Here is a 12,323-nt window from a genome sequence, read left to right as displayed (position 1 = left end):
GTTTTATTCTCTTTTGCTCTGAGCAATGCTTTTAAAATATCAAGAGACCAGGTAGAATTCTGTCAGCAGACTTTTCTTCATCCGGGTCACTGCTGTTTCTGCCATTGCATTATTACTCTCTTTAGAGGGAGGTGACATTTCTGTCCTTCTACCACACAAAGTCAAAAATAAGGCAAAGCAAAGCTCAGTGAAAACTTCCCTGAATTTTTAGTCCAAATACCAGGTGATTTTGGACCATACTCTTATTGTCTTTATGTATTTTCAAAATGGGGAAATGATACTTTTCTTATAAACTTAACAGAAAGGTTTAAAATCTAAAGAGGTAATGCATTTGTAAGTTATTCTGCCATAGAAGTGTAACCTAATACTATAATTTAGATTTTTTTTTCTGGAGACACACACAGCCATGTGAGCAAAGATGTGTTAATGATTCCACATGATATTTGTTATTAAAACTATGTAAGATATATGGCAGTGTCAAAACATCACCTTGTGGGTGACAATTTTTTAATGATTTCTGAATGCTTCTAATAAGAAAAGACTGCAATTGATAATAAAATATGGAACATCTCTACCTCATCCCCCCTACCCTTTGCCTCTGGCCAATATGTACTAATGACATTACTTGGTCCTTTCTCCAAATGTTTTAAAATTGTTTTTGACTTCAGTGGAATGATTTTACTGTTATGAGGGTGACCTTTGAGACTTTTAAATGTCATTTTATTCATTAGAAGGTCAAATTTTTAAATTTAGTCTCTGTCAGCTTCACAAATTTATTACACAGAGACATAGAAATAACAGTGGGGAAAAGCAGTGTGAGCTATTATTTAAGCCTTAATTTTCTACAAATCATACTATCATGGCAGCCTCAGACATTGCTTTTAAGGTCTATGATGACTTAATTTGCTTGCTTTCAACATTGTCTTAGTATTTTATCTGATGGGTATTATGCAATCCATTAATAACATCACTTGAACAAATATTCTCATTAGTTTAAGCTGAATAATGAATCTAGTCTTGTTGCCAGTCATAATGCTCTGCATTATATGTAACTGTGGTCAAGGAAGAGAGATCTTTGAGGAGGTCTTGTGAGATGTTAAATAAGACAGACCTTCTATTAGTCAAAGTATAGTTTTGAAAGTGAAAAGAAGGCCACTTCAATTTCCTAGGGATTTCATGTAATCACTTTATGCTGATTTGACTAATGAAATGTCTAGAATGCTACTAGTTCCCATTTTTCCCCGGCCTGATGAGCAGTTTTGTGCCCATTTGTGAGGGCACAGGGAGGAGGATAGTAATTAATGATCAGGGAAAAGACCGTGTGAATTGGAAATGGAACACTTGAAGCTGAGGTTTGGCCCATGCCTCCATCTGCGGAGCCTCTTCCTTAATAAAGAGGTAGCTGACTTGAGGCTTTTTTTGTGGCCTCTCACCTAAGTTCACTGCATTTGATCATATGCATTATCATTATTGCCCTTTCATTTTCCACTTTAAGGAGAAATAATTTCAGCTCTATACCTCTAATAACGCCTATGTACTCTTATGTCTTATTTAAAGAAGTTAAAATTTGACTACTCTGCTGAAGTCATATGTTTAAAGGGCATTTGGATGCAAAAAAATACCCTTGCATTTAGTATCTTGTTATTATATTCTTATCAGTAGCTGATTTATTAATTTGATTCAGTAATCCCAATGATATCCACTCCATTATTATTAAAATTGGAGAGGTTCTGCCTCGTTATTTGTGTAATAACTTCTTCATGGAGGATGAAACTGATTATGCCTCATGTCTTCTTGCTGTTCAGTTCTTGACTTCTAACTCATGGGCAATGGCAGAAGCACTGTAATGCATGGGTGAATCCATACTGATGTCATTTTTGGAAAGAAATAGCATGTGCTAGTCTTGTGTTCCAATAATAAGAGGTGTGGAGATGACAGCTCAGGAGAGAAACCCAAGTTTAATTGTATAGCAAGGGGCAAAGCTGTCTTTTGAGGTAAACCATCAATTCTGATCTTGAAAAAGAATAGAGTTCAGGCTAAGAAAATAATTTTTAGGGTATATCCAACTGTAAAATCCCAAGTAGAAGACTAAAAATCATGTAATCACCCCACTCTTCTCAAACTACATTCCTGCCCTAGCTCAGACGCTCAGTACCCCAGCCTAGGTATCACTTGACTGATCTTTCAGTTACAAATTCTTTACTCCCATCAATTCATACTGCCCCACACCTGGCCATTAATTCACAACCATTCAGTTCCTTTTGCAACAAAACTTTCATTACCTCCTCTTTTCACAGAATAAAATAAAAATCTGGAGTTTTCTATCTAAGGTCTACATTTATTGATCCTTAGACTTCTTTATCAATTTTGTACGTATTTGTACTTCAACTTAAGGACATAATATCAATGTTACTTCCTTAAATAGTTCAACTCATGGCCCTGCAGTCACACTCAACTCCTCATTAATCCTCAGATTCATTCTACTTTTCTACTGTGTTGTCTTCATATTGCTTGAGCTGATTGATGGAAGTGATATTTCCCAAGCATGTTTTATGGCACCCTGGATCTGAAAAGAGATTTCTATGATTCAATGCATTTGCAAATACACTCCTTACATACTATATCTTCACTATTGGAAAGTCACATTATATATTGACAGGTTAGAGGTTTTGAGAAAGCTATAGCAAATAAATCTCCTTGTTTGGATTAACTCCACATTTAGGAATTCTCAGTATTGAATGCATGAATTCATAATGTACTTACATTGATTTTTCACATTAATACCTATTACCTTTTCATGAAATAAATATGAATTGAATTGTTGGTCAGTGGTAGATAGCAATGATATAGTAATAGTTTTCCATGACTCTCTCTTTTTTTTCTTCTTTTTTTCGGATTTACTACTTCCTGGGAAAGCTTCCAAATATTGACCCTTGTATAAGTATTACCTATTATCAAAAGACAAAATGTTACACAAATCTATATAGTAGACCCAGTTCTATGGCTTGATGTTCTTTCTAAGAAAACAGAAATATGTTCCAGATGGAATAATGTGATGGCTTCTGTCTTTAAGGTCATAAGATTGCTCAAAGCACCTTTTAAAACACCCCAAATAGAGGATTTGGCCTAATTTATATGAGTAAGTCAAAACCATACAAGACACAAAGTTAGGGAAATGCAAAGGGTGTAAGCCATTATTTTGAGATGAAACTGCAGCCAATGGGGACATTTCCTTTATCAACATTGTTTTCCAGAGATAGGAAGACTCAAATTTCTGATCTTGTCTCTTCTGGGCCTAATATGTATGTGTAGATAGATAGCTAAATAAATAGATATATTTTTTTGTTGTTGGCCTTTTGTTTCTTGTTTCTATGACCACTTCACATTATTCAGATGACTTTGGCTCACTTAGACCTATGCTGTTCAATAGAGTAACCACTAGCCCAGTGATGGCGAACCTATGACATGCCTGTCAGAGGTGACACGCGAACTCATTTTTTTTGGTTGATTTTTCTTTGTTAAATGGCATTTAAATATATAAAATAAATATCAAATATATAAGTCTTTGTTCTACTATGGTTGCAAATATCAAAACATTTCTATATGTGACATGGCACCAGAGTTAAGTTAGGGTTTTTCAAAATGCTGACACGCCGAGCTCAAAAGGTTCGCCATCACTGCACTAGCCACATGTGCATGTGGCTATTTAATTGTTTATTATGTTTAAAATATATATATAATAAAATTTACTATTTAAACCATTTTAAGTGTATAGTTCTGTGGCATTAAGTACCTTCACATTGCTGTGCAACCATCAGCACCATCCATCTCTAGAAAAATTTTATCTTCCCCAACCCGAAACTCTGTACTGAATCGTTAACTCCCTGTTCTTCTCTCCACTCAGCCCCTGGGAACCTCATTCTCCTCTCCATCTCTGTGAAATTGACTGCTCTAAGTATCTCATACAAGTGGAAACAGAATATTTGTCTTTATGTGACTGGCTTATTTCACTTACCATAATGTTCTCAAGGTTCATCCATGTTTTAAATTGCGTCAGATTTTCATTCCTTTTTAAGGCTAAATAATATTTCATTGTTGGTACAATACCGTATTTTGTTTATATCCATCCATTGTTGGGCATTTGGATTAATTATACTTTTAGGCTATTGTGAATAATGCTGTGATGAACATGGGTGTACAAACAATTCTCTGAGATTATACTTTCAATACTTTGAAATATATACCCAGAAGTTGAATTGCTGGATCACATGGTAATTGTATCTTTAATTTTTTGAGGAACCACTGTACTGTTTTACATAATAGCTGCACCATTTTACCTTCCCATCAATAGTGCACAAAAATTCCAAATTCATCACATCCTCGCCAACCCTTTTTATTTATTTATATTTAATTTTTGTTTTTATACTAGCATCTTAATGTGTGTGAGATTGTATCTCATTGTGGCATTTAAAAAATTAATTACATTGTTTACAGTATTATAGATGTCCCCCATCACTCCCCCCTTTGCTCTCCTCTACTCAGCCCCTGCCCCACCTCAGGGTTTCACCACATTTTTGTCTGTGTCCATGGGTTATGCATACATGCATACATGTTCTTTGGTAAACCTCTTCTCATCGCCTCCATCCCCTCCCCTCTGCTATCTGTCAGTCTGTTCCATGTGTCCATGCCTTTGGACCTGTTTTGTTCATCAGTTTATTTTGTTCATTAGATTCCACATATAAGAGAGATCAAGTGATTTGCATGTCCCTAATGATTAGTGATGCTGAACATCTTTTCATATGTTGATTAGCCATTGTGTATCTTCTTCAGAAAAATGTCTATTCAAGTCCTTGGCTTATTTTTTAATGAGGTTGATTGTTTTACTGTTGAATTTCAGGAGCTTCTCTGTATTCTGGACATTAACCCCTTGTCAGGTATATGATTTGCAAATCTTTTCTACAATTCTGTGAGTTACCTTTTTACTCTGTTGATTGTGTTTTGCGATGCATAGTGTTTTCACAAATTTGATAGATTTATCTGTTTTGCTTTTGTTGCCTGTGTTCTTGGTGTCATATCTAAGACATCATTGCCAAATCCAATGTCATGAAGTTTCCTCCCTATATATCCTTGCAAGATTTTTACAGTTTAGCTCTTATATTAAGGCCTGTATGCATTTCAAGTTAAATTTTATACGTGGTATAAGATAATGACCCCATTTCATTCTTTTGCCCATGGATATTCAGCTTTCCCAACATCATTTGTTGAAAACACTGTCCTCTTCCTGTTGAATGACCTTGACACTCTTGTTCAAAATAATTTTACCACGTGCATGAGGGTTTGTTTCTGGGCTCTCTATTCTGTTCCATTGGTTTACATGTTTGTCTCAATGCCCCAGTACTTCACTGTTTTGATTATTGATGCTTAGTAGTAAGTCTATAAATCAAGGAAATTGAGGCCCCATGCTGTGTTATTTTCCAAGATTGTTTTGGGTATTCGGGGTGCCTCAAGAATACATATAAACTTTAGGATGGATTTTTCTATTTTGGCAAACAACACTATTGGGATTCTGAAAAGGATTACATCGATTGCTTTGGATAATATTCACATCTTAAAATTAAGTATTGACATCTTGATAAAATTAAGTCTTCTAATATGTGTATATAGATAGATAGATAGATAGGTAGATAGGTAGATAGATAGATAGATAGATATAGATATAGATTGGATGTCTTTACATTTATTTGTGTGTTTATTTCAGCAACATTTTGTAGTTTTTGGTAAACAAGTCTTTTGCCTCCTTGGTTAAGCTTATTCCTAAGTACTTTTACTTCTTGATGTGATTACAAATGGGATTGCTTTCTTAATTTCTTTTTCAGATAGTTTTTTGTGAATAGAAATGCAACTGATTTTTGTATGTTGATTTCGTATTATATAACTGCTAAATTCATATATTCTGGTTGTTGTTTTGTAAGACCTTTAGGGTTTCTACATCTAAGATCATGTTTGTAAACAAAGATCATTTTACCTCTTCCTTTCTGATATGGATGATTTTAGCTATTTCTCTTGCTTAATTTCTCTAGCTAAGACTTCCAGTGCTGTGTTGAATAGAAGTGACACCCTTGTCTTCTTCCTAATCTTAGAAGGAAAGCTTTAGCCTTTCACCAATTGAGTATGAAACTAGCTCTAGGTTTTTAAAATTTTATTTAAAATGAAATAAAATTGAAAAAAATGTTTGACAGTTTCTTTTAAAACTAGAAGTGGATTTGTCAAAGGATCCAGTAATTTCCTTCTTGGGTTTTTAGCCCAGAGAAATGAAAACTTACGTTCACCCCAAAACCTGTATACAAATATTTGCATGAAGTTTATTTGTAATAGCTTAAAACTGCAATTATACAAATGTCTTTCATTTGGGTAAATGGTTCAATTAATCTTGGTACATATATGTAATAGAATACTATTCGGCAATAAATAGATGCAGCAACTTTGGAAAATCTCAAGGAAAATATACTGAGTGAAAAATATCTGTATCGGTGTCAACTCAACTGCATGATTCTATTGACATAACATTCTTTAAAAAAATAAGTTACAGCAATGGAGAACAGATTAATGAGTACTAGCTAGGGGTCATCTAGGGTTGATTACCATTAGGAATGGGGTGAGGGGTATAGAGTTAGTACAAGAGAACTTTGTGTTCTGTGCCTCAATTGTGGTAGGATTGACATGAAGTTGCACGTGTGATATAATTTCCTATAACTTACACACATATACAGGTGCATGCATAACTGCTAAAAGTCTGAATAATCCCTATGGATTTTACCAATGTCAGTTTCCTCATTTTGTTATTGTAATAAGTTACGCAAGATGTTAACATCGGGTGAGGCTGGATTAATGGTGCATTGGACATCCCTACATAAATATCTTAGCAAGTTCCTACGAATACATAAATACTTCAAATGCAAAGTTGAAAATAGGAAAAACTGGATAAAATTGAACTGAGTTTCTCCATCATATGAGCCACATTTTAAATGTTCAATAGTCACATGTGACTAGGGGCTACTATATTGGACAGTAAAGAATTATATATAGAACCTGTCCATCACTGCAAAAATTCTCTTGGATAGCACTGCCGTAGACACTATGATGTCTAAAGGAGTTTTAGACTTTACTCCCAACCTACGCAGTAACATTAAAAGAAAATGCTACCCCTATTATGTAAGCTGACTTAGGGTCTTCTCTTTTAAAGGGACTGGTTATTACTCCTCAGTTGTCACCCAACTATTAATAAGGACTGCTGCACCACCTGGCATGTAAACAGAAGAAAATGAGTAATTTTAATCCCCCATCCCACAAAATGATACAGCTATCTTTTCTATCCCTTTTTTCTGTTCATGATGTGGGGAAAGTGGGTCATGTCAGTGATTCTGTACTCAAAAAAACCTAGGCCTCGGAAATTCCTCAGCAGCATCTTGCATGGTGCTTGGAACCATGTACTAGATATTCAGGATTTTTGAGATTATTCAAATAATTTTCTTAATTCTGACTCATTAAGCAATGAGTGGGTACACCTGGCTTTAAAATACTGATGAATGTCTAGAATTTTTTATGTGGCAGTCAACAATCTTTCTTGTTCTATTTTTCTATGTCATTATAATGCCTTCTGTTCTTATATTTACATTTTAGGGTTTTTTAAAATATTTGTATATGCTGTGAGATGTTTACTATAGGTCTAGTTAACATCAATTACCTTACATAATATGGAAATTTTTTCTTGTGATGATGTACTCTCTTAGCAACTTTTAAATATATATTAGAATATTATTACATCTTAATGACTTACTTTATAGCTGGGAGTTTTTTACTTTTTGACTTCCTTCTCTCATTTCACCAACATCCCTCACCTCAGATTACCATCAATCTTTTCTCTGTATCCAGGTGGCTTTTTAAATTGAGTTTATTGGGGGTGACAACTGGTTAAGAAATTATACAGGTTTCACGCACAATTCTATAACATCATCTGTACACTGTATTGTATGTTCACCACCTCTATATATTCTGGGAGAGTTTAAATAGCATTCAGATTATCATCGTTTTAAAGGTTTAGTGAATTCCTCTAATAAACCATCAGATTAACTGTTTGTTTTTATTTTTTTGGTTTTTGTTTTTATGAGCTTTTCTGATAGTCTTATTTATTTCTTCCATGTATACCAGAATCTAGATATTTCAATATCTTTTCTCTGGTCAGTATTTGTAAATTATATATTCCTATAAGTTATTTCATCCAGGTTTCAAATTTATTTACATGCATTTAAGAAAAGTACTCATGATACTTTTAATTCTCTATTTTCTGAAGTTATTTCACTCATCTTTTTTACATTTTAATATTTGTTTTAACTATTTTTCCTAATTGCAATCTAAGTATATTTCTACATCAGTTGTGTGTTTTTTAGCTAGTTTTAGATTTATTTATTATCAGTATCTTATTATTTTCTAATAATTTATGCCTTTTTGTAATTTTATTAGTTTCTTCCTACTTCTTTTATTTTTTACTTTTTGAGATATTACTGTTTTCATTATCTCTTGTATGCTAATGTCTGTAGTTAAGGCGATTTGTTTTTCTCTGAGATCACTGCTTTAGCCGTCCTCATAAGAATGAAATATAGAGCAGAAGAGAATACTCGGTTGTGACTCAGGACACAGGGGTTCCAGTCCTAAGTCTCTCTGAGTAGCATTCTCCCTGCAGTGTCATCTTGGGCATGTCAGTCACTTAGTTTTCATCCTTGTGTTTTAATTTCAGTAGAAAAAGAGGAAGTGTTTGATGTCCTCAAAACTTCTGTCTTGCTGTCCAGTTTTGTGACATACATGCTCATTACCAGCTTGTGACTCCAATAATTTGGATTGCGTCTATAGTATGAACTCTAAAGTTGGTTAATAACAATCGCCTAGTGAGTCTGTGAACTGCATCCTCTGGTGTAATCACAGAGGACATGCTTCTAATCGTTCTTGTGGCTACAAGATGGGAGTGGGCCTCAAGCAAACTCAGTTCTCTATAAATGTTCTCCACTAACTTAGTACATTTTGTCAGAATCAATCAACTGTTGAAAGTTGTCATGTAAGGTTTATGAAGAAGTTACCCCAAACCCTTGGAAGATCTGGCTGTAAACACACACACACGAGGGTTAGTGACGGGAAATCAGGCAGAGTCCAGCTAGGTCTTTGGGACTGGGTTACGATGAAGACAAACAGTAACAACAAATGTGTCAAAGTAAAACTGCAAAATAAAGATATCTAAGGTCTGAAAGTTACACAGAAATATATAATAAGGAGAACATTATTAAACAGTGAGAGATTCTGCCTCTAAAATTCTCTTTAAAAAATGTATTCTTATTAATTTCAGAGAGGAAGGGAGAGAGAGAGAGAAACATCAATGATGAGAGAGAATCATTGATTGGCTGCCTCCTGCACACCCCGCACTGGGATCAAGCCCACAACCTGGGCATGTGCCCTGACTGGGAATCACACCATGACCTCCTGGTTCATAGGTCAACCACTGAGCAACGCCAGCTGGGCTAAAATTTCCTTTAAAAGTGTAAAACAAAAATATGAAGAAGTTTCTTTAGAGATAATTTAAAAAATAGTGTTAGAGAATAGAAGCCAGATTATCACAGAATCTTTAACTCATACATATTACATAAAGTTTACATATGAAATCCTTGCCTATATTTAAATATGAAAATAGCAAGTGAAAAAAAGTCAGTGAGCTTTGTGGAAGAGTTAATGTTAACACAGCAAAATAAAATATCTTAAGTTTTAAATTTCCCTATGTGTGTGTTTAAGCGTTGACACGAACATAATATATTTTAATTTTAGCTACTAATGTAAAAAATTGCAGAACATAAGTTAGGAGGGACACTAAACAAAATGCCCTTCATTTACATTAATTTTCTGAAGTGATTTAAAATTTTCTATTTTATAAAACATCATTATGTAACAATGGCAACCATTGCTCACTCTGAATAACCTTATGTGTTCAAAATAAATCAACATCTAAGTAGTTTCTGTCCACATTTTATCACATTTCTAACTGTATTAATTTAATTTTGTAGCCTTAACACTTGGAGTGCGGGTGAATTTCCCGCCAAAATATAAGATGGCTCTGTCTTTTGGTTTTGTTCCATCCACCAAAAGGGTGGATTACAAACAAATATTTGGTAATACGCAGTTACAATGGCAACCATTGCTCTCTCTGAATAACCTTATGTGTTCAAAATAAATCAACATCTAAGTAGTTTCTGTCCACATGCAATTCACGCGAGCCGACTTAACTCGTTTCCCGCACTCCAAAAATGTATTTAATCTGGTCGGTATGGCTCAGTGATTGAACTTCAACCCAGGAACCAAGAGGTCACGGGTTAGATTCTCAGTCAGGGCACATGTCTGGGTTGTGGGTTCGATCCCCAGTACGGGATTATGGGAGGCAACTGACCGATGATGTTTCTATCTCATCAATGTTTTTATGTCTCTATTCCTCTCCCTTCCTCACTCTCTAAAAATCAATAAAAACATTCAATTAAAAAAAATCCTTGATTTTCAGATGCATCTAAAGAGACCAGGCTAAGTAGCAATGCTAAAAGAAAAAGAAAAGATACATATATTTAATCTATTATTTATATCTCAAGAAAAGAGAAAGACAAGTTGTGTGCTATATTTTGTTTAAAGATTTCTGACGCAGCATAGCTTTCTTTTTCTTTATAATAAATATTTAAAAGACATGCAATATTAAACAGGGCACCTAATTGAAAACCTCGTGGGAAAATATTGGGACAATGGTTTGGAAGCATAAAGACACCTACTGTCACACAGTGTTTTGTCTGTTCCCTCATCAATCGGTACCAGGAGCACAGACGCCAATGAGAGTAAGAGCCGAACGAATTCTGAAATTCTGGCCGAACAGTTCCCCATTGTGTACAAGTGACAGTTGCTTCTCAGAGTGCCAAAGTGGACTTAACAACATAATAATAGCGTTGGACATGGTATAAAAGACAATGCAGGGGCATTTATTTTAGCTAGTGTCTCATTTAAATTTAGAATTTATTACTGATGGCTTGTATGGACTTAGTTGAGTTCATGACTTTTAGTCTGTTTTTCTCCTTTCTAAAATGGGAATGATGATACTTACTAGGGTTGCAATATAAGGTAGTGTGTACAACAGCACAGGCACATGGTGAGCATTTTAATATTACATTCCCATTGCCTTGTGGTGAGCACCCTTTTTAATGGAACACTGTCTAAACTATGTAAATTAATGCAAAGAATTCAATGTGAACATACACATCTAAATAGGAATAATATTTCCTAAAGATGAATGGAAGTAAAGTAGATTATTAATGTGGAAATTGAAATGAATCAAGAAAACATTCAAAATTCTTCTAACATGACCAGGGACCAATACAAAAGCAGGGTCCTGGGCAAACAGTATGGTTGGTTTGTCTATCGGGTCATACAATGGATTTCTAATTACGTTGTATATGTTGTTTCAGAGGCAAAGGCCCATTGAAAAATACATCCGATGTCATTAATGCTGCCAAGAAAATTGCCGAAGCAGGTTCTCGGATGGACAAATTAGCTCGTGCCGTGGCTGATCAGGTAATATAAGAGGGAAGAATCCTTGATTAGCACTTGGGTTCTGTCGTGGGTTTTATCCACCCTACAAAATGCCTCCGAAGAATGAATTGTACAAAATCACTGACATTTTATTAACTGGCCTCTAACTCCGCTGAGACTGAGCTGATGGAGAAGGCGTGTTCAGTCAGGAGGGACTCCTAAGGCCTATGATCAGCTGAAATCTGGAGGTTCTCAATTATGTGGTTCCTTGAGAGAGAAGAGCACTCACTACATAGGAGACAAAACTCCCAGAGAGCCGGGGAGTATCCCAGCCACCCTCATTCAGAAATGCCGTCACACTGAACAAGGGAGAGGAAAATGAAAGAAGTTTACATCTTGTTATAGAACACTGATCTCATTGTAATGATGCTCTTCATAATTCATGATAATTTACGCTCTCATACAAATGAGACTAATCCACATAATCGAGAACCTCCAGGTTTTAGCTGCATTTTCATCCAGACTCAGAAGCATCAGAGATAAATGAAATTCTCTTTTGTGCTTTCAGACCAAAAGAAGATACAGATTTAAATGGTTCTTAATCTCACCTCGAATGTTGGAGTTGATTTCCTTTTCACATTTTTCATTTTACCTGGCTAGAATTGGAACTCTAAAATCCTGTTGTAAATATGTCTTGTTGCAATAATGTTCCATTTCCTGTA

The 12,323-nt window shown here is 34.9% G+C and overlaps 1 protein-coding gene across 8 annotated transcripts in view; it reads left to right on the top strand.

The window, feature by feature from the left end:
* CTNNA2 (catenin alpha 2) overlaps nucleotides 1-12,323 on the top strand; it is a 962,766-nt gene that overhangs the window by 908,564 nt on the left and 41,879 nt on the right. For all 8 annotated transcript variants that reach the window (XM_006098480.1, XM_023762210.1, XM_023762215.1 and 5 more), the window contains one exon: nucleotides 11,538-11,643. In XM_006098480.1, coding sequence (XP_006098542.1) covers nucleotides 11,538-11,643 — 106 coding nt within the window. The remainder of the gene's footprint in view (nucleotides 1-11,537; nucleotides 11,644-12,323) is intronic.

Source organism: Myotis lucifugus, unplaced genomic scaffold (genome assembly GCF_000147115.1).
Source record: "Myotis lucifugus unplaced genomic scaffold, Myoluc2.0 scaffold_237, whole genome shotgun sequence".
Classification (NCBI taxonomy): Eukaryota; Metazoa; Chordata; class Mammalia; order Chiroptera; family Vespertilionidae; genus Myotis; species Myotis lucifugus.
The sequence above is the reverse complement of the archived record's forward strand: the minus strand, read 5'-3'. Positions and strand labels throughout refer to the sequence as shown.